General features: G+C 44.1%; 1 protein-coding gene across 3 annotated transcripts in view; it reads right to left on the bottom strand.

The window, feature by feature from the left end:
* Positions 1-1,092: 1,092 nt before the first annotated feature.
* The window catches only part of ARHGEF4 (Rho guanine nucleotide exchange factor 4), a gene marked incomplete at both ends in the record, with an annotated part of 108,660 nt that continues 87,114 nt past the window's right edge, over positions 1,093-22,638 (bottom strand). For all 3 annotated transcript variants that reach the window (XM_084292002.1, XM_084292001.1, XM_084292003.1), the window contains 9 exons: positions 1,093-1,250; positions 3,135-3,212; positions 3,843-4,086; positions 4,530-4,661; positions 5,539-5,668; positions 7,060-7,292; positions 7,816-7,995; positions 8,985-9,179; positions 11,904-12,083. In XM_084292002.1, coding sequence (XP_084148128.1) covers positions 1,093-1,250; positions 3,135-3,212; positions 3,843-4,086; positions 4,530-4,661; positions 5,539-5,668; positions 7,060-7,292; positions 7,816-7,995; positions 8,985-9,179; positions 11,904-12,083 — 1,530 coding nt within the window. The remainder of the gene's footprint in view (positions 1,251-3,134; positions 3,213-3,842; positions 4,087-4,529; positions 4,662-5,538; positions 5,669-7,059; positions 7,293-7,815; positions 7,996-8,984; positions 9,180-11,903; positions 12,084-22,638) is intronic.

A 22,638-nucleotide genomic window follows, 5' to 3' on the forward strand; every position in this document is an offset into this window, starting at 1 on the left:
TTAGCCTTAGGTTTGATTTTGCTTTGTTTTTTGAAGGTGTCAAAACCCTGTAATAATACCCCTTGAACTGAGGGTCTGTAGAAGTTTGCATAACTATCGTGGTTTTAGTTTGTCAGTGTCAAACTGCAGACTGACTTCTGGGAGCTAGGTTTGCAAATATCGACCTTTTGTTATTTAAAAAATAAAAACAGACAAAACAGGCATAAAGTTAACAACATCTGACAAGAACAATTACAGACTTACAAAATACACAGTTCTGGTTTATACCATAAATAAACACATTACAAACAGTGAGCATTTTCATTGGCCAGGAAATATGGCAGAATGATAAAAGATAGTCTAAGGAATTGATGGTATTAATTTAGGCACATTTTTCTCTAACTTGTAATAACAAACCCTCTAGAGAGATTCTTGACCTTTACTCATGCTGCAGGTTGATTGGCACCATTTAATGAACTATGTTGTTCATCAGTGTTGTTGAATTAAAGGAAAGAGAAAAGGGTCACAGTGTAATACTCACTGTTGTCTTGTCTGAGTGCCAGCAAAGGCTAACTGAATTAGTTAGAAGTGTGTAGGAAGATCATGTCCTTGATCAGAAAGGTGGGGAATGGGGAATGGGCAGAGAATAGAAGGGATTTTTCCTCCCTGGAAAATGTATGTCAGCGACACTGAGCTGTTGTTCTGAGCATGTCAGTGGACGAGGAGCCAGTAGGTTTAACAGCTGCCATCCCCTCTCTGACCGCTGCCAGGCAGCAGTAGTGTTCACAGCAGAAAGGAGTGATGCAGTGTACAGCTGACAGGCAAAATCTTTCCAGATGAAACACATCAGGTTCCATTCTGTGATCTCTTCCTGGAAGTTTGTTGCGGGTGCTGTGCAAGGCTGGCTCGATGCACAAATGCATGTGTGCAAGCACACACGCAGTGTCTCACCTCGGAGCCAGGTCAGTTGGTCTGCAAAATAAATAGAGAAGGCAGGAGCACATGTGCCATCCTCTGTAAACAAAGGATTGGAAGAACCTGGGCTCCACCTCCTAGGACTGATGGATAAAGTGCTTTCTCAGAAGGGGTTCAGGCACAAACATGGGGCTGTCCTTATTTCCGGAAGGGTGTCAGCCTGCTGATGTTCTGCCAGAAGTTCGAGGGCTTGCGCTTGGGCTCTGCCAGCATGAAGACTTGCTGCTGAGGGAGTGTAGTAGGCAAGGTGGGATGCTTCTGACGCATCAGGAAGTCGTAGTATGGCCTGGTGACAGCTGATGGCAAGGAAATAAGTGAAGCGTGTTACTTGAGCACAGTGCTTTCCATACACCCTGCCCCATCCCTGTTAAAGCTGCAGGGGAACAAATGTGGTTTCCCTCAGCTTACCCCTTATTTCAGCACTGCCTTTTAGGCTTAGGGTTGGTGCTGTGGAAGCCCTAGAGCATATCCTGTCCGGCATACCCTGACAGTGTTCTGTCAAGCGTACAATGCAGCTAAATGGCTGTAAACTCCGTTTGTGGCCATATCTTAGTTCTGGCTTATTTTGAAATGTAGCCAAGCTTTCTTACTGGGGACTCATCTGGGATCCTACTGCTGGCTGTTGCCACCACGAGGACTCTCTGTAGCCTAAAGGAAAGCAAATTACATCTCTTCTTCTGGAGATAAAGGGCGATGGAAGCATCACAAAAAAGGGTGGCAGGAAGCCTTAGATGACAGTGCTGCAGGCACAGGAACCGCCTGTTCTGTTGCTTGCATTCACACTCCTCTGGCCACTTAATTTTTATTTATTTATTTATTTTAACAGCACTGTTAATGAGCATGCCATCTGCTCATGGGATGCTGCCAGAATAGCAAGCTTTAATGCATTTTCCACAGGCAGGACAAGTCAGCGCTGCAGTAGCCTTTATGACCCTCTGCATCTTAGGAATCATTAAAAAATTTCATCTTGTCTCTTCACAAAGGGAATGTCATACTGTTTGGAGAGCCTGGCGTCTAGGGTGAGGCTGTGAGCTAGCCTTAGAACAGGTCTTGTGCTTAGCTGTGGGTTCAGGTTCAGCACTCGGTGATCAGGTGCAGAGCAGGTCTCCTGTAGTTTGGAATAATTTCCTGACTCCAGCTGTCTGAATCAGCCAGGAACTGTACTGCACAGTGTTACACTGGAGTTCACCATCTGGCCTGCTCAGGAGTTTGTTAACACCACTCATTGAATGGGTTTATTCAGAGAGGTCACGTGATAGTGGTAAGTCACTAACACCAAACGTTAAAACTTCATTTCACCAGCATCTTTTGCTACACATCAATGAAGTTTTAGCAAGAAAAACGTTCTACTGAACCAGATGGCCCATATCTGAGCTCTGTCAACACAGTTTAAAAAAAAGCATTTTTTTCTGTGTGTCCTGGATGAAGTGCTCCTTTCTTTATGATGTTGTTTCAAAGCTTAATGCCACTAAAACTTAGTTCAAGTCAAATAGGAGAGAATTGTAGAGGCCATATAAAGAGAGGTACTTATCAGCTGGATCTAATACAGTCTTAGGGCTTAGAGGTACCAGGACTTCTTTGCAGTGTTTAGCTCTGGAGTCCTAGCTGGAAAAGATATGCCTAGAAGAAATCTAGCAGAACAATGCTGGTATGAATGACAAAGAATGTTTGCCATTTATTAGAAAGAACAAGCAATTGTGATCTGCAGCAATGAAAATTAAATGTCAGGGAAACTCTGAAAGAAACTGCAGAGGGATTACAAAGTCAGCTGATTTTATATTAGGCAGCTCTTGGATGCTGTATGTTCATCTGAATATGGCCTTCAGTCTCACCGATGGATTCTGCTGTTAAGGGTAAGACAGCTTAATTTTTACTGTTCTTCATCTTTGGTGATAATTATTTAGTTTTCTATATAGATCTCCAAGCTGGGAATGATCACTTCAGTCCAAGTTGCTCGTTATCTAGCTGTTTGACAACCCTCTCTACCTCTACCTGACCACGAGAATGCAAACTGAAGCACTTTAACATGGGAAGAGGTATCTCACCAACTTAAGGCTTAAACAAAAAAGGCAATGCTCTCAGAGGTGGTGGCTTAAGCACTAGTAGTGTAGTCCATAAACACCACTACCACTCCCCAGCCTGCAGTTCTAGCAGCATTTATAAGTTCAGGAATGACTCACCTTTAGGCTTCCCGGTGTGGTGCTGCTTGCTGGCATTCAGCATTGCTTGCTTTTTCTGCACCTCCGTTATTGAAAAACCTGGAGAATAAAAGAGAGACTGTCAGCAGCAGGTCATCCAGTTGTATTTCATGGGAGCATACTTGCATAGACATTAAGAGAAACAGTGAAGCTGGAAAGTACCTGAGGTGGGAGGGCACAATCTAAAATTACTCCCAGAGCTGGGTAGGGCACGTACTGCTCCCCCCCCAGCCTGGTCCTTACCTCTCAGGCAAGGCTTACTGCCCACCAGTGCCCCCACCCCTCCCCACCAGCTGACAAAGCCAGTCCAGACCTTTTGTGGCTCAGATCTCACATCTGAACTATTTGGACAAAACAATGAAAACCCTCTCTCACAATGCGATCTTTTGACTGAATGTGTTTTGTACAGATGCTGCCATGTCAGGCTCTCATGATATCTTGCACAATAATTGATGCTCTGTGTAATACATTGCCTATTTTGTCAGCCCTGCCTGAACTCATTAAAGACATCAAGGTCTCCGAGGACTTCCTGCAGTGTCTGATCATTGTGGTTTGTATTTCAAATTGCACAAATTCATTCAGTGCATTCTAGTCAGCAGCCCAGAGCTGGCCTGGAGCATGCTTTGGCTTCCTGTCAAAAAAATAAAATAAAAAACATACCCCTGTGTTACAGCATTGCTTTCTGCATACCTGTTTCCTGGTCGAGCTGAACCTGTCTCCTTTCATTCTCAAAGGCCTTCAGCCAGCGCTGTTTCTGCTCAGGCTTTTTTGCACAAAATAAGTGGACTTCCTCAGTGTTGCGGCAGTGTAATTTAAATGCATTTTTCACACTGATACTGAAGTCCTTGTCCTTTCCATCTTCTACATCTAGGATTTCCATGTCATCCATGTTGATCCGACTTTTATAGTACAAGATGTCCCGACGCAGAAGGTCCTGTAAGAGAGATCACACAATCATGCAAATTTTTCCTTTACATGAAAGCTTCTGAATGGGATACTAATCCCATGTGGAAGTGCAGTTGAAAAAAGAACAGATTTAAAAGAATGAGAGCGTCAGTGCTGATACTTGAGTTGCATAAAATAAACCCACACGCTAATCCTAGAAGCAGTGCAGTGTGCTCTTACAGCTCTCTTACTACAAGATTTTGGCTAACAGTTGGTTTATTGCTCTGGTCAGGTGTACAGAACACCAGGATGCCAGAAAAAAGACTGCCCTGAATGCACCTAAATCTCTTGTCTGTGCAAGAAGCACATACACTGCAAACAGAATTAAGTATTACAGAAACAGACAGGTAGAGAACAACTGGAAATGAACTGAGGGAGTTGATTCATTTTTCAGCATTGTAACAGAACTTGGATTTATCTACTCAAGTTTACCTTCTTGCAGCAGACAAGCTGGTGATCGAAGAGGAAGAACATCCTCTGTTGGCTCTTGGCTTGAGGATGGGAGATTTTGGTTAGTTCCCCAGAATAGATGAGTTCTGAGCTTTTGACTAGCACATCTTCACCCTGAGAAGTAAGAGCAGTAAAAGAGGTCTGGTCTGTGCCATCCCAAAACAAGAGAGAAGAAATAAGCCCATGGTCTCACAGGAGAACCTCAGAGTGGTTGTGTAGCCTGAAGCCCTGCTGCTGAAACACTCTTCCAGGAATGAGAGGGAGCCTCTGTGATAGAGAAGAAGCCTTGTTGTATCATGGAGGATGCTGTGCCCTTCGGTTCCCAGGGAATGGGAACTGAATTGGAATAGAACAATAGTGTGTTAAATGAAATTTTTCCTTCTCTAGGGAGTCTGCTTAGGGCAGCTGGTACATCCCTGACATTAAAGGAATCATGTAAGGAGGTAGCTTAGAATTTAGTCTGACTTCCTTTGGTGGGAGAGGGAGTGGTTTTACTGACTCTGAGGTTCAGAAAATGAGTAGCTTTGTGTTTTTTTCTTTAGCTAATTTTTTTTTATGTTGAATCTACAGTGAAATTTTGCTTCCATTTTAGCTATATCAGAGCTTGCCTTTCTACGAGAATGATGTGCCTTACTAAGCACATTAAGGGGTAATTCTGCCCATTTTGACCAATTCTAAACCACTCAGTAGAATGGGGAACAAGAGGAGAACAATAGGATTTCACCAGCCTACATTCCAATTTTATTCTGGAAGGAAAAAAAGGAAAAAAAAAATCCCAGGGAACAGGCAAAAAGGCAGCTGGTCTAGCTGGGATTTGCTAGACCTTTTCGGTTGTAATAAAAGATCGCATCATTTTAAAAAGCACACACACAAAAACCCACAGAACAACAGAACTGTTATGAAGTTCTTCCTATAGGCAGATGGGGAGAATGAGGGAGAGTGGAAGAAAGTAAATACAATCCATTCACTGCATGGGGAAAGTCTGTCTTACCTCCCAGTCTTCTATGGAACTTTGCCACTGAGCAATTTTGTCAATGTTCTCTAGCCGCCGCTTTCTCTCATTGATGAGCCGAGCAACGTTCTTCATGGCATTTAAGGCAGCTTCGACGTCTTTATAATCCCTGTGGTAGAGCAGAGTTGTGTCATAACAAAAGGACTTTTTAAATTTTAATTAAAATTTATTTTATTTAAATTAAATTTATTGCATCTATGCTCCAAAGGAGTGCAACCTAGCATGCTGTAGGGCTGGAGAGCAGAAAACATTAGTGCTACTTGCTGCCCTACCCCAGCAACTTTATATTGAATGTATTAGGTACATGTGGCTGTAGGCAGCTTTTTGGAAGTGTGCTGCTTTTAAGGCACAGATTATATAGTCTTGTAACAAATCCAGGCCTGACTTGAGAAGGAGGCAAGTAATGAAATCCAGTCACAGAGGCGTAAATACTAGTTGCTGGAAAATTTTCCACAGCTTTCTAAGCATTGCTTTTTCCCCACATTAATACAATATATTCATAATGCCACAGTTTTCTTACAGGGAACAATTCTATCACACAGAGGTAAGATGGTTTAGATGTGGCTTGGTTTCAAATAGGAGCTGCTAGTTAATCCGGAAGGGTAGGACAGAAGCTGATCCACCCTCACCACACACCATCTGCTGCCACCAGCAACTTCTTTTGAGTTAGAGTAGCTGAGAAGGAGCAGTTCGGTACAACTTATCTCTAATGCAATTTTCTAACATCTGTGTACTCCATTAAGGAGCTTTCTGTTTAGAGAGAATTCCAGAACAACATGCTTATGATTTAATAAGACGTGGAAAACAAGTCTGAGAAATACCATTGCTGTAAATCAGGGTGGTAAAATTAAGTTGGCACAAGGGACCAATATCAATACTTTAATACAGGTTTTCATGCTTTATTTCTGTAGCTAATTATTTCAGATGCTTTACTAAGTCACACTGTTAATTGAGCCAACAGCAGTGCCTTCACCCTGAAATGGAGCTATGGATTTGCAGGCAAGGATTGATTTGATTGCTGTAGGTCGTGACTTCCCACAGGGAAAGCACCAAGCAAAATTCATGACTAACTTTCAGCCTCGACAAGCCCTGGTGTAGGTTCATAGACATGTTGGGCTATATTCAATCAGTGCTTCTGGTGGCAAAGTATTCAATACCATCGCGATAGGAAAAAACTACGAAGTCTGTATGTGCAGGTACCGCAGATAGAAAGGCCGAATATAAATAGGAAAGCACCATGATAAAAGGTGGACTTTGCAACTTCAGGTCTCTAACAGCCAGGAAAGCCCAGTGCTACTGTAATGGAAATTTAGGTATTTGACTGAAAATTTCTGGGTTTTGTTTGTTTGTTTTGTTTTCTCTTTTCTTTTTGGTATCTACAAGGTAACACAGAAGAATTGTGGTACTGGCTGCTCTTAGTAAACTGCTCTCAATACAAAATTCTTCATTAGTCCATTTCCATGAGACCAGTTCCCTCCCCTCCCCACCATGCTGACTTACCTGTGTTGAGGGTTGGTGTATTTGAGCAGTTCAGCCAGTTGCAGTGGGTATTTGCAGATTTTCTGCACTGGCGTCAGCAGAAACCCATCCAGAGAGATGTCAATCATCTTCTGCAGCAGGCGGCAGGCTTCGAAGAAGTAGACGTACTTGTTAACTTTGGTGAGGCGGGACAGCTCCATGCAGGCGTTAGGGTGGTTGTTGCAGTATTCAGAGTAGATCTGAAACTCTGTTTGCTGCAAAGGAAATTAAAGGGATTTACTGTCCGTGTTCCTTTGGGCGATGGCCTGGCTCCAAACCTGCATCACATTGGGGCTGTTTGATAAATTGTATGCTCCCCTAACGCTTTGAAGCCAGGAGACCTAAAGCTGGGGCTCGTGCAGCTGATCTGAGAGCCTGAGACATTTCTGTCTATTCTGGCCTGTGCTCAGCCGAATGTTTTTAATGACCTGCTCAGCAACCGCCTGCTGATCCTGCACAAACCTGAAAATACCATAGCTGTAAACTCAGGCCCAACTTGGGATTTACACCTCTGCCTGAAGTAGCATGGTCTGGCAGGCAATACAGTGCTCAGGAGCTGAGGCATTTTGGAAATGTTCTTGCTGCAACCACAAGAGCTCCTCTAGCTGGCTGGGGTAGGTTTGTTTGATGGGCTGTTCAAACAGAACATCAAGAGCTTCAGTTCTCAGACCAACTTTCAAATCCTCTGGCCTAACCCATGCTCAGCCACCTCTTTCCCCTTAAGTAAAATTTACTTACATATTCCAAGAAGCAGGAGCCAACCTCACTTAAATGTGGGTGGTCTTTGTTGAATTTCTTCTCCAGTGCTTTAACAAATTTCTTCTGGCATCTGTAGATGTCTTCAATATTCCCAAAGATTGTCTTCAGCTGTTCCTCTGTAAACATGTCAGCTCTTTTGCGGCACTGTTTAATGTAACCCTAGGAGGAAACCACATTGGAAAGCTTGCTGGGCACTTGCTCAGAGGCCTTTGGATATCATCAGAAAACCCTAGGACTGCAGTCAGTTGTACAGGTTCTTGTACCCGCTTCGTTCACAAGTGCATCCATCCCTTAGCTGTTATTTCCTCAAATATCACTCAAATTATGGCAGAAATAGAAATCAACCCACAGTCATGTCACTGCCATAAATGAAGCAGTAACCCACACCCAGAGCTGCCTTCTCTCCTGTAGAAAACATTTTTGTCTGTCTGCAGGCTACAGGGTGTTCTGACCCCTGTACTGATCCACTGACACCTAAATTCAGTTGAGGATCTGGCGTGGCTGCTCATGTTACCAAATTCATCACTTATTCAAAGACATGGGAGAATTCTGGACTCATGAAGGAAGGGTGCTTGGTAAGTGTTGCTGCTTTGCCCCAGCTGGCTCTCCTGGAGGACACTACATTTTTCGTGTCATTTTAGTGAAAATCTGTGTTCCTGCACTACTCTTTTATCAATTACCTTAATTTACCCCAGTGTATTTGACAGCGTGTCACTTCTGGAAGGGGTGTCACAATACTCAGCATATTTGGAAGTGAAAGGCTGAATATCCCCCAGTTGCTTCAATCTGAGCATAACTTGCCTGAAGGTTGGAGTTGCTGATTATATTACCTCAGAACATGTATTAAAGAGGACAGCAATGCTAGACATTTACTTTTCTCTGGCATGGGAAATACAATTAATTCCATTTAATCAGAGCATAACTGGGTGCTCCAAATTCAGAGGCATTGGGGATATTGCTGTAATGAATTGTCTTCTGTTTTCTGAGCATGTGATACTATGTAGCAGGACAGGCTCTGATGGCAAAACCATCTCATTTTCAGAGGAGGAAAGTTACCCACTTCGGGACCATATGTCTGCACAAGAACAGGACAGCCTCTGGTTTCCATTAGGGATGTTCTTTCTTTTGCTTCCCCCTTACTCCGTTACCTCACAAATGTCCTTCAGATGCTTGATGTAGTCTCTCTCTGTGCTTAAGATCTCATTGATAACGTTGGTCCTCATTTGATCTTTGGTGGTCTGCCCCATCCCGAAGCGGCGGGTACCACTGCTGGAGTCGTCTTCTTTGCCACCCTCTACCTTTACAGGGTAATCTTCCATGGGTTCATCCTGGTTCACTCGGAGCTGTACCACACACAAGACATTCACTGTTCGTAGTAAGAAATACAAGTCTTCCAAAGAAAGGAAGTTTGGGAGGGTTGACAGAATGGCAGACAAAGACTGAGCTAGGATAAGGAGGGAAGAGGGCTACTCTGTACATGCTGCCTGTAAATGTATTTTCCCATGGTATGTAATGTGTAAACACATAGCCCCTGAAGGAAAGGTTTTGACAGTTTGGGGATGGTAATTTCAAGCCAATTAACTGTTAATATGTGATATGGGTGGTTTTAAGCAGGCATATCTCGGACAGAAGTCACAGGAATGATATGAAGCCCTTGAGGGAGAACACGTACACAATCAGGACAGGAAATGTTTTATCAAAGTGAATTCTGCTTAGGTATTTGTGAGGGGACTTTTTGGGAGAGAGGGGAAAAGCAGTAACTATTTGCCTTTTTTTTGATAAGAGTTATATTATTATTCCCATGCTATAAATATCAGATAGCCCTCAGAAGTACCTGCTTCCCCAAGGTTATTTAGAGATAATGTATTTTTAATATAAAAGCAAATGCGGCTGCCAGCGGGCACATAATGTAATGAAAAGCTGCATTACATTACAGGGCTGTGCGTGTAACTCATGGCTCCTTCACAGTGCCCATGAGATGGCAGCATAGCATAAGCAGAGACAAGCAGCAGCATTTTGTAGACATGCTGTACTACAGTCACTACATAGACTGTCAGCAATACCAAAGTACCTTTGCTAAGGACAAGAAATTGTTGGTGCATTTCACTTGGGAGCTTTATTTCACATAGTAGTATTGTAACTGCATATTTAATAGATCCCAGAGCACCCATGGGAATATTTTATATACAAGTCATCAATCCCAGCACAAAAAAATAAATGAAAAACTCTGAGGTAGGAACATGCATAAATGTAAGCAGTTTTAATACAATGATACAGGCCTGCTTTAAACTTTTAATGTAGTCACTTCTAGGCAGGATTGTTTTTCTCTTGATATACATGTATCTCTCTGTATAAAAAATAATGCATACCCATCCCTTGCCAGCAGAGGCATAGATTGCACTTACTCTTTACAGTTGGTGAAACCCTTAAGATGTGCAATCCTGGTTTTCCTTCGCTGTGAGTAAAACAGCATTGGCTGGTCTTAAACTCAGACCTTGGCCTAAAACTTGTGTGGAGTAACTGAGAAACCTGCAGGTTTACTCAAGTCCCAGACCATTCTGCCCTTCCCAGCAGTAAGCTTGAGACACAGAGATAATTAGTAGGAAATCTTCAGTTGGATGCTTGAATAAGTGTTGTAATTACTCTGCTAAAAGAACTTGTTATTCTTCATCCCTAATGGCTAGCACTAGTCTGCTTTCCCCTGAAATTGCCAGCAGGACAATTTGTCAGTAATGTGAACGAAAACAAGGCCTGTGTTTTGGCTGTGAAAATAGTAGCTCCATCTCCACCAGTGCTGAGAATTTGGTCCTAGTAATCTTTCTTGCAAAAAACATATACTGTTTGTAACAGTTACCAGCTGAGACCGTTTCTTGCAAGCTCTGTAACAATGCATTTCACAACTTCTGTAGCACAACCTGCTCTGCTTCACCAAGGACTTTTCCTACAGACACCAGATAACCTCCTTTCATGCTTCACCTGGTTTGGGGTCATTTGTGATCTAAAGTGACCTGGATAAGAAGCTGAGTATCTAAGAATCTCCCTGTCCTTAGGCACCAAATCACCTCTGCAGCACTGTGTTTACGTGGTGAAAGCAGCCAGGCATCCATACCAACAGTCACAGCCCAAATAAATGAAAAAAGCCTTTCTTCTCACAGAAAGAAAAGAGTGCACAGAAATTACCCAGACTCTTGCCCCCCAGCCCCCAACTTGCATGGAGAATTCATGTGTTTCAGAATGCTCTGTTGGAAATAGATCCAACCTCTGCTGTACACAGCTGGGCCTGTCTACCTGTTCCATATAGCTATTGCTATATGGTCTTTGTAACTGGCACCAGGGAGAGCGCCTTGGCCCCTAAATTGGTCAATATCAAGTGATTCATATTCACCCTCTAGTAATTGACATCACCACCTCCAAGACACCATTTTATGTGTTTTTTTTTTCTTCTCTATTTTAAGTGCCTGAAATACACTGCTGTGTTGTAGCCCAGCAGCCTGATGTTTTTAAAACTCCACAGCTAGAAGGTGTGTGTGAGCCATGTTGTCACAGATGTTTGGATGTGGTGTATGGCACTGGACTAAATTTGGTGCCATGCTCATGCCTACTGTCTGAAATAGAGCCTACAGTGAAGACCTCTGTCAGTTGCTTCTGGGATTCTGCTAGGAAGTACATCTTGCTTACTCCCGAGGGTGATTCTGGGTGCTTGGTTGCAAACCAGCCAACACACATCTGGGTAAGCAGGAGCCCAGGCTGCAAACCACTATGCAGGGCAGTTCCTCAGCTGGTACAGCTCACCTTAGCTCCAGAACCTACAACTAAACTGTCCTTGCTCTGATTTACTGATGCAAAGAGGGAATTCTCCACACTGGTGGCAGCCCATCCCCAAGAGTTCAATGTAAATGGCCATGCATAGAGGAATGGTAACAAGCACATGTTAAACCAACTATCCTAGCAGTAGAAGTTCTCAGCATTCACTACAGAACATAAAACCTGGGAAAAAACAAAACAAAAAACCAAAAAAAACCACCTGGCGATAATGGAGAGACATAGAAAAAAAATCAAGCTCTTACCCGTACAAAGCTGGCTGGAAACCAGCCTTCGCTGTCCAGAATCCTTCCCCACCACCATTCCTTGTTGGTAGCATCCATTACTTCAATGACATCACCAGCCTTGAATCCCAGCTCTTGATCATCCATCGTGACATGGTCCCAGAGGGCTTCTGCATACACCACGCTGCCATCGCTGATGAGCTGTGGACAGAGAACATCAAACTGCCAGATCCTCACAGAAAAGCAGCCAGTGTAGCTGCAGCTTTGGCACAATTGATGCTGAGCCAAACAAGCATTGACTACTGCTTGCACCTCATGAGAAACATGAAAAAGAGCTGTCAGTAGTCTGGCAGGTGCTTCAACTGACTTTGCTCTCAGTAGCATTTGTTCCAAATCACTTGGGCACATTGCATTTACCACCATTTAAAAAAAAAAAAAAAAGTAATTTTGATGTACTGCAATCTCATAATGGTGAGTTTGCCTCAGCCAGCAAACAGGGCTCAGCAGTGGTACCTTGTTGGTGAAGGATGTCCGTGTGCTGCCAGTGCAGCCCTGCTATGGACAACCTTGAAATAGAAGCGTGAGTGCCAATGGTTAGAGACACACTTAAGAGCAGAAAGTATTCTGAGGCCTCAGTGCTGGCCTAGGATGGTAAGAGCTTTAAACCTTTAGAGTGGTTAAACTTAGCATTTAAGCTGCTTATAGTAAGTCTCCCAGAGAGTTCAAGTGCCTGTGCTCAGGGCCACTAGTTGTCTGTGAGACACCATGTCTCATAGAGGGCCTAATCTAGGAAAGAAAAAAAAAATATATATATATACACATATATATAAATTCTGGGAAGACAATGGAAAGAGGAATCTAGGAGACCAGAGGGAGAAAAAGAAGATGTACAAAACGCACTGTCTGTGGTTATGGGCCACACTGTAACACTGTCGGCCCTGCTACATAATACACATGCTGTGCACCTTAGGTTGGCTTGATCACAGTTATCTACTGCTCATGGTGACTGGTTTTGTCCTTCTCAAAGAAAAAAAAGATGCATGTTGTAAAAGAATGACAGGATAATAGCACATACAGTAAATCAGGAGAGTTAACTGGAAGCATTCGAAAAAAAAAAATCAAATATAGTCTGCCTCTGGACAGTAAATGTCCCTTCACTGAACCAGAAACAGCTTAATGCAGTGTATCCCTTTTGACAAAAATAACATCAGGATGACTGGGAAGGGGAGGATGGGAGGCTCCCACTTTCTGCAGAACCAGGTGTCAGCGCTCCCCACTGCCTCTTTTCAGCTGCCCTGTGCTGCCACCGCACTCACGTGCACGCTCGCTGCAGGGTGCTGCTCCTCAGGGAGAAGAGCACCGAGACGGTACAGCCCCGCGGGCAGGGGACGTAAGGGCTGGCACACAGCCAGTGCTACAGGGGGAAAATAATCCAGGAGTCTCAAGCAGCATCTCACTAGCCAAGCTACTACAACATAAAGAGCTGAGTTCAGTCTGGTCAAATGGCAGGGATTTGGCCCAGCGAGCTGTGGAGGGGGACAGCTGGACTTGGCAATTAATGAGTGAAGGTGTTGGAGTGATCTGGGATGCTGTTAACTCACAGGTCGCTTAGCAGGCCTGTTGCGTAGACTTTGACAAGCCTGAAGTGTACTCAGCATTATGAATAAACCCCCTATTTCCATTTTTTGAAATCTTGTGAGCCTTGTCAGTCTTCTAGAAATGTAGAGCTTTAGCTTTCTAACACAAAGTGGAGAGGACTAGAATAGGGAAAGGAATGGATGTCAAAGCTACAATTTTACAAACTCAGCTACCAGGCTTCACTTACAGGAACAGCAGCTGAGCTGTGGGTGACGGATGTTGGCTGCGCTCACAAAGAGCCTCTGCTTTTTTGCTGAGCCACCTGTGGGTGCATGAGCTGGGCGTTTGCTTTAGCAGTGTGACTGCAGCTGGAGCTGGGGCCGAGCTGCGCGGGATTTTATAACACGGTGGGTAGGGGCTGGCTGGCACTCGGGAAATGCCCACGTCAACTCATAACTCTCTGGGCAGAGTGGCATTCGGCAGCTTTTTCGACACACATTCTGACCAGTTCGTAAGGAATATGGCGCTTTCTAAGATAAAATCCCTTTGCTATGTACTGAAATATGCTGTGCTGAATCACTGTGCACAATCAGCCAGCTGTACTGTAAGAGCTGCTCACCTTCCAAAGAAGCATGTATTAAAGGGAACACTCACCACTGCCAACCATGGCAGCTCCTAGGAGCAAAATGGCTTATCTTATTACAGTTTTTGATCTTTGCAATTAAAGTAAGGTTTGAAAAACAACTAATTAATCTCCATATGAAACAATATTTATGTGCTGGCTTTGTAATATCAAGGAGAACCCAACTCATGTTCTTGAACAGCCACAGTCTCCTGCCCCAAACCTAGAAGAGAATGGGAGACAATACAAACCCAGCTGCCCTTCAGCTGCCGAAGCTCCTGCAGCAGGCAGCACAGAAGACAAACACATTGGCTATTTTTCCTTGTTGATAGCAACCCCTAAGTTTGTAGACAGCATTGCTTGCAACCCAAAGGCAGAACTAATGCTGATGCCAAGCCCCCAGGCCCCATCTCTCTTCCCTGCCAGGGAGGCGTGTGGGCTAGCTAAGGCTTGCTGCAGGACACCAGAACCCATCAGAACCCACCCAGATCTTAGTACTGGAAAGTAAACTACGCTGATAGTGTATAGCGCTGATTTTTTAATCAGTGCCCGAATTCCCACTCCTCCTGTGACACCTCGTATAGCTGCCTCCATTTACCAAACGTTCAATGTTTGTCATCAGCATATTTGGTAGGAATAATTTCCTACAAAACCGTTCTGACTAGCATTAATTACATTATTCCCCTTTATTTATACCATCCAACTGCAGCTTCCCCCTCGGAAGTGGCTTAAACAGATGGACAGAGGAGGAGGGTCCCCATCCGGCAGGCAAGGAGAAGCTTTGAAGCAGCCACAGGAGGAGGGAAGCAACCCTTGTAGAAAGCGGAGGCGGCAGAGCCGTGCTTCATCTTATTGCAACCTGCGTGTGAAGAGTACGGCGTGACAGAGCTTACCAGGGGCATGTGCGTGAGCCCAGCTAAATGTGATTTTTCAAAGTCCAGATTGATGCAAGAAGTTCCCAGTTCCTCACCTAAGATATAGCAGCTGATTATTTTATAGCAAGAAATAGACTGAAATTGCTTTAGGCCTTTTTACTTTCAGATGAAATAGGCTAGGAAAGCTCTTCTGAAAGAGCAGGGCAGTGACCTGCAGCTAAGGAGGCCCCCTCCTCATCTAGGTCCTGTCAGTGCCCTCAGTACCCCAGCCATCACTCTCCCATGACCTGTAAATCAGAAGTCTACTAATCTGGGACATCAGCATCCTTAAGCTTTGGCACTGAGGAAACAAGCTCTTATCAAATTCGATAGTACTCTGCTAAATGTTATCTTTATATCACATCTAGAAGTTCATTACTTCCAGCCGGTAGTGCTTAGAGTAAATAAAGCTATTAAACAGCTTCCATTTTAACCTTTCATGCAAGTTTCCAGAGGACAGTTATTTAAACTTATGTCTATTAGACATTTATTTTCTGGTATAAGTGATACTTTCAAACTCTTTTCAAACAAACAGATACAATGGTGATTTACTCGGTGATAAAACGGCAAATGAATTTCTCTGCTGATAAACGGAGCACAAGCTGTATCTAACACAAACGGCTGACTCTAAATGAGCTGCTCCTCAAGAATGTCTCTGCAGACAGATTTAGGAAAACACCAGCCTGGTGCATCAGGGTCAGAAAGTCTGAATGTCAGGGATGACTCGGAAAGAAAGAAGCAGAGAACTATAAAAGGCACAAAGAGCAACACCAGCTGGGAGTCTGGAAGAGTTTCCAGGCCAGAACAAGCTGAACAGACTTTGAAGCTGCAACAGAAAAAGGTGGATGGAGGCTGACCACGTGAAGGTTTACAAAATGATTAACAGGCTTGAAATGCCAGGCCCATGTGTGAGATCGCCAGGCCAGAATTTTAATACCAAAGTAGTACTTTTTCCTGTTGTACATAATTATGCTGTGCCACAAGATGCCATGAGCCAAGCACAGATGGTTTTAAAAACAGATTAAGCAAATCTATGTCCTTGAAGGCTGCTTAAACATATCAAATCTGGATACCACCTCTGGCCCATCAAGGATCTTACACCTGGAAAGGCACACAATGGAAAGAACAGGGCCATACTTCAATGTTTTCCTAAGCAGTTACCCCGAGTCACAACTAAAAGTGTTCCTGGCTGGCCCTACAGAGCTGGTCTTAGGTCATTAGTGCAGTAAAAAATACAAATGAAAATACATCTATTATTTTCCATTTTGACTAGTTGTATTACCTCCAAATACTTCTTAAATAGGTGAGACCCCAAAACGTTAACTTGATGCAGACAGATACGTTCCCTGAGGTACAGCAACATTGTTGTTCAGCTAGAAAATTAGCAATTGCTAACACAGTGATTACAAGGACATTACATCCTCTGGGGTAGGGCTGGGACTTCTCAAGCAGAGGTAAGTACAACACTTTCTCACAGCTTAAACATAGCAGATCCTACATGCTGTACATCCTACCCATGCAACCCTTGCCAAGCACATGGAGGAAAGTGAGTCACACGCATGGAGCAGCCCTGTGCCCCTAACACTTGGACATCCAACCCCTGGCTGCTTGTTTTCTGGCCAAAAAAGAAAAAGGGGAGGAAAATAAGAGAGGACAAAAGTGTACCCAGGGAAACCTGACTGATAAGACGCCTGGGATGCATTCAGAGAGGAGTCCCTGTGCACAGGCTACAAGGTGGGTATGCACTGCATCCTCACTCAAAATGTTTAGAAAGGTCTTTACAATTAAGAGCTCAAAGAACCTAAAAAACACCTTAAGCTCACAAAGCCAGAGAACTTAAGTCATTCCAAAGCTCTAAATCAGCTTAAACAGCTTAAACTCATCTAAGACCTTAAAGTGTCTTAAGCATTTTAAACCCATCTAAAGCCTTTGAGTGGCTTAAGGAGCTTAAAAGCTGTAAGGCTTAGAAAGTGGCTTAAGTATCTTCAGCTTCTGGCAAGCCCACTTCTCACACCTCTCCCACGTGCATGGCACCTGCCACGTCAGGTTAAGGTTAAGGTGTCTGGTGTACCCACAGAGCCCAGATCTCGGACAGAATCTTTCTTTTTAATGCTCTTAACATCTTTGGGAAGTGGTGCAGTCCTCGCCCGACAGCTCTGTCTGCACCGCAGGAGGCGGCACACAGACACTCACCTGTTTGTAGCACGGCTTCCTAGGCTGGTGCCATAACTGCGCCTGGAAATCAGCCACCCTCTGCCCTTATCTTCATTGTTTGGAAAGACTGGAAAGGAGTAGGGGTGGGGTTGAACTCTCAGATCTGAACAAGACTTGTCCTGGGGCACAAGCTACAAAGCTTCTTGTTTCTAGTTCCATTCTGGCTGTAGATGAATACATCTACTGATTCCCCTTCTCCACCTCCCCAACAGTTTTGATGTTCATGTTTACTTCAGGACGGGAAGTATTTACCTGGTTAACACAATGCCTTTTCTGATGCCCTAATTTTAACTGTACGATCTGGGACTGAAAATAGCCCAAGATGTTTCTGTTTGGCTGTTCACACATTTAGGAGTGACTACTTTCGCATCCTTTTTAAGCTACTGGTTTTCAGTCACACAAATAGATACAATTTTATTTAGGAAAAAACATATATATATATATTTAAATGGCACATTGACACATTATTATGTCACTTAAGCTACACATTTTCCCCATTCTCTTACCACTGCCTGCAGGATTGCATTTCCTTTGTGCACTCTCACCACTACATCCACTTACAATATTACCTCTCCTCTTCCTTCATTACAGTACCGCTCCTGATTCCACTGTGTCTTCCCTAACTTAATTTTGAGATTTTGCCTACCTCCTTTTTCACTTCCTCTTCCACCATTTTAACTTTGGACACGTGGGGAGCAGCGGTCCTCTTTGCCTACAGATACCCTGTGTCACTGCTGCACTTTGTGGCAGAGGGTCTTAGGACAACGTCACCGAACCAGGCCAGCTGCAGCTCATCCAATGTGGAGACTCAGCGAGCATAAATGCTGCCTCCTGGCTCTTTGCAGAAGAAAAGGAAAGGGAACCCATGCAGTTCCCAGACCTCTACACCCTCTGACAACTGTTGCTACAGAATCAGTTATAGCTTGAAGGAAAATTGATCTAAATTTGTTTTACAAATAAGGTTAAAGAAAACATTTTAAAGCTTTGCGTTGCTAGCAAACCACTCTGAATCATCGAAAGGTCAACATCTCTTTGGGCCTGCAGTGGGCAATAAGCCAGAAACAGTGCATGGCTTTTTCCTTTGTGTGCACAATTTAATTTTAATGGGACATACAGCAAAGAACACACTGAAATTATATTTATTGTTCCTATCTCCTGTGAAAACATCTTTGGATTAATAACACTGTGCCAAAGTCTGCACAACATTGGTAAGTGCTGGCAGACACGAGGCCAACAGTGATCATTTAGCAGTCTCCATGACCTGGCTCTCAGTGATGCTCTCCCTGCCTTAACCATGCAAAATTTATCCGCTTCCTTTTCTCACCTTCTTCTGGAAGATCAGTCCTGCAGGCTTTCAGTGACACAAAACTTGAGTTTGTTTGTTTGTTTTTTTTTCTTTTCTTTTCCCGGTGATCTCCCTCCCAATGCACACACTGTTGCAGATCTTTTCTTCACTAAACCAAGGATCACTGTCTGATCTTTTTTCTTTTCCTTTTTTTTTTCTTTTGAAAATGGAGCAGAGAAAAATCTGAACATTAGCATTTAGAGAGACAAAAAGAACAAAGAACCTTGATACTGTCTTACTGTCAGGCAAAGGAGGCTGCCTAGCCTTTGTTTCTAGTTAGTATCTATAAATATATATATATTAAAAAAAAGAGTAATTTCTTTCGTAGTCCCACAGACAGTTCTACAAACTAATCACACACACAAAAAACACACCTCACTGCCAACAAAAAACACACCGACCTTTTCATGTTGCAAATGTCTCATGCTAGGTAAAGAAGATTCATTCAAGCAACAGCAGCAGATTCCTAGGATCTTCTGAGACTCTATTATTATGCTCTTGAGTATTTCCATATTCACTTTTCTCAAGTCTGCACGAGGAGGACTCATGGCTTCAGCAAAGCGAAAGCCTCAACCCAGAACCACGCTCCTGTTTCCATGGCCACGCTGCAAACAAGCCCTGTGTAAGGGAGAGTGCAGCATCTGCGGTTCCTCCTGCAGAACATGGCTTCCTCAGCCAAAATATGAAAACATAAACATCTCTCCTGTCCCCTACAGGTTCTCGTTTTAATCACCTTGCCTCCCTGCACAGCCCTCTCGCAGTGACTATGGGCTTTTCAGTGTGACAAACGAGTAGTTTTGCAAAAGCAGATCAATGCAGATCACGTTAGGTAGATCAAGCAACAATCTCACGCCACAGTCCCTGGCTCTCCTCATAGCCTGGCCATGAGGCTCGCATGTCACAGGACAAGTCACTTTCCCTTTCATGTCTACTGCAAGTTTTCTCACTAGGTAGTGTTTGCTAGAACAGGTCCTGACTCCTTGGTGTCACAGGTGCGAACTGGGATACAAAAATACCAAGTCACAACTTGGCAGCCCATATTTTCTTAATCTCTTTGTGGATCTTATTTGGCAAGGTGAGGAAATCTGCGTCAGTTCGCTGATGAGAGAATTTGGCATAGCTCTTTGGTTTCACATACGATCCCTAAATAAGGTGCTTTTGTTTCCATACAGTTGCCACAACTCTGCAGATACCTGACATAGCAAGACTGGACAGCACCATGATTCAGAACAACCCACAGCAGCCAACCCAGCTCTGCTGTGCTGTTCCCAGCCATCTTACCACAAAGACGACAGAAAATGGGCCCATAACATTCACATACTCCCCTTCCACAGTGCTGGCTACAAGCCAGTAGCACAAGCACGTGGCCTAGCAAAAGACAATATCCTAACGCCATTTTTGTATTGACATCCTAGATAGATGCAATACCAAACAAGATTTCTAAGCATGGATGTTACAGTGGTTTGCTCCCTGCCCCGCGTTGCCTTTGCTGCAGGTGAAGGCAGCTCTGCCCTCCCCGCTGGTGGAGGCTCTACTGGCTCTGTCCCTAAGGGACAGCAGAGATTCAGGTGTCCAAACTGGTGAATTGGTGAGTTCTGGAGGGAAAAGTATGCTGGAAGGGGCTGTGCTAGGGTCACAGGCCCCAGGTGGAGAAGGGAAGTGCAGGATATCTGTGCTGCAGGGGAATGTGTAGGACCACAGCCCTGCAACAACAGGCCCTTGCTCAGAGAGGCCAGATCAGCTGGCCAGCAGCAAAGGAGAGCAAGCTCCCAAATTCCACCACCCATGGTCCTTCACTTCCCACGGATTCCTTTGCTGTTAGAGTCAACATCCTCGTGCTCGGGTAGATATTTTTCTTCTGACAGTTCCCACATAGCTGAGCTGCCTGTCACTATCTACCATAGCTACAGAGGTTTGCACCAGTGCAACAGGATAGAGAACACAACCCTGGGTCTTCAGCAGCTCCACGACAATGCTCCAAGCCCCATTTCAACCACTGCCAAATGCACTGTAAGGGGCATCAACAGCCACATCTGGAGTAATCCTAGCTAAAGAACAGATACAAAGATTCAAGGATGACATAATTTTATTCTGTACTTTCCAGCACATTCCACAGTTAACAAGTCCGGTGACATGGTATAAGTAACAAGTACTCTCCCTCCCATAAGTCTTTCCTTAACCTGTATATTAAGATTTTATTTTTTTTTTTTTAATCAAAACATTAGAAGCATTAATTAAAAATAATTGCTGATGGTATCATTCTAAATGCTTACTGTGTTTCTTATCTGGCCAACTCATGCCTTAGATTCCAAGAATAAATCACAAAGACAGCAGATATCACATACCACCACAGAAATGAGTTTAGCCTGAGAGAACAAATTAAGGGAAAAGATACAATCTAAAGCCCAGAACTCCCTTTGGAAATGATGTGTTGGTCTTGCTCTTGTTCAGAGATGCTCTTTACACTCATGAGGCTCCACAGCTGGCAGTGGCAGAGTAGGCTTTGCCAGCCCTTGCCCGTTTGATGTTTTGGCAATCTTGTCCCACTCAGGGGCAATGCAAAATGCCCCGTGCAGGGCCCACAGAGGCAGCACCCTGCCCCATGCCATACAGCTGGATATGGCAGGCACCTCAGCATGGCTTCCCTGAAAGTCCCTGTCTCTTAGGTCAAATAAGTGGGCTGAGAATAGAAAAAAGAAAAAGTGAACTTTGTTTACTAAAATGCCCAAGGCCTCTCCTTCCCCACCATCCAGTCAAGACCTCCAGCTCCTGCATGATTCAGGGATCCTTCACCAGCTTTGTTTTTCCTGGCCTTTATCAGCTATTACAGCCTCTTCAGCCAAGCTCTGTGGCAGGCTTGAATGAGTCACAATTAATATCAGCCTGATTCACATGGACACACCAACTGCAGCTTCCAGCTACACGTATATGGCTGCAGATCAAGTCAAGAAAGAAGGAAAACACTGGGGTCCCGTACAGAAACTGCACACAGCTACTTCAGAATTAGTCAGGTATTGAGTGTGTAGTTAAGCAGTGGGAAGAAAAAAAAAAGTAACATTAAATATTAGGATGAAAATTGCTCCTATGCTCTTAGAAACCAGCATTATCACATGTGGCATGCAGTTATAATAACAAATCTCCAGTGAGGGAGACTTCTTTACTGTGAGGTGACAGAGCACTGCAACAGGTTCCCCAGAGAGGCTGTGGGGTCTTCTTCTCTGGAGATACTCAAAACCCACCTGGATGCCATCCTGCACAACGTGCTCCAGGTGATCCTGCTTGGCAAGGGGGTTGGACTGGGTGATCTCCAGAGGTCCCTTCCAACCTCGGCCATTCTGTGATTCTGTGAGTACTCCATAATCTTGCAATTTTTTTTTAATTGTAATTTTTATTTATTTATTTATTTTAAAAGGTTCTACTTTTTTTTGCCCCATACTATGCCAATACCAATAACCTGGTGAAATTTCTCCTCTCCTTTCCTTACAAGGGGCAATCTCACCAAGGCCTGCATTAACCTTCTCTATAATGTACTTTTCTTCTGGGTGGTCCCTCACAGTCCTGGGTTCACCATGGCCCTTGGGAGAAAACAGTGAACATTTTGGGGTGCTGAATCAGCTGTTAGTATGACACTCCTCAACCGCTACTGCATGCATGGGCTGATCCTGCCCAAGCTTTAATGTGTCAAAGAAGAAAAGGGAAACATTTGTGCAGAGCAAAGAGGGCTTTTTAGATACAAGGAAGCCATGCCAGGTATGGTGAGATCTGGCAAGAGGAGGGCCAGAAAGAGAAGGAAAGGAGGAGGTGACACCAGCAGGAGCTGCCTGCTCACAGTTAAGGCGTCCCCTAACCGAGCCACCAGCAGCTAGCACAGGGTTAATTACTTCATCACCACAACACCAGCTTCAGCTACCTGATCAATACTGTGGGATGCTAAATAAAAAGAGGTCCCTTCAAAACTTCCCTGCAGCACCTCTCTGGCACAGCGTAAGAAACAGCTATGGCCTCCAATTGGGTGACAAAAGCCACCCAAGGAGTGCTTCAGCTACGTGATGCCTGGCTAGACAAGAGCATGAGTCACTTTGT

This window comes from Netta rufina (assembly GCF_964035555.1).
Source record: "Netta rufina genome assembly, chromosome: 9".
Lineage (NCBI taxonomy): Eukaryota > Metazoa > Chordata > Aves > Anseriformes > Anatidae > Netta > Netta rufina.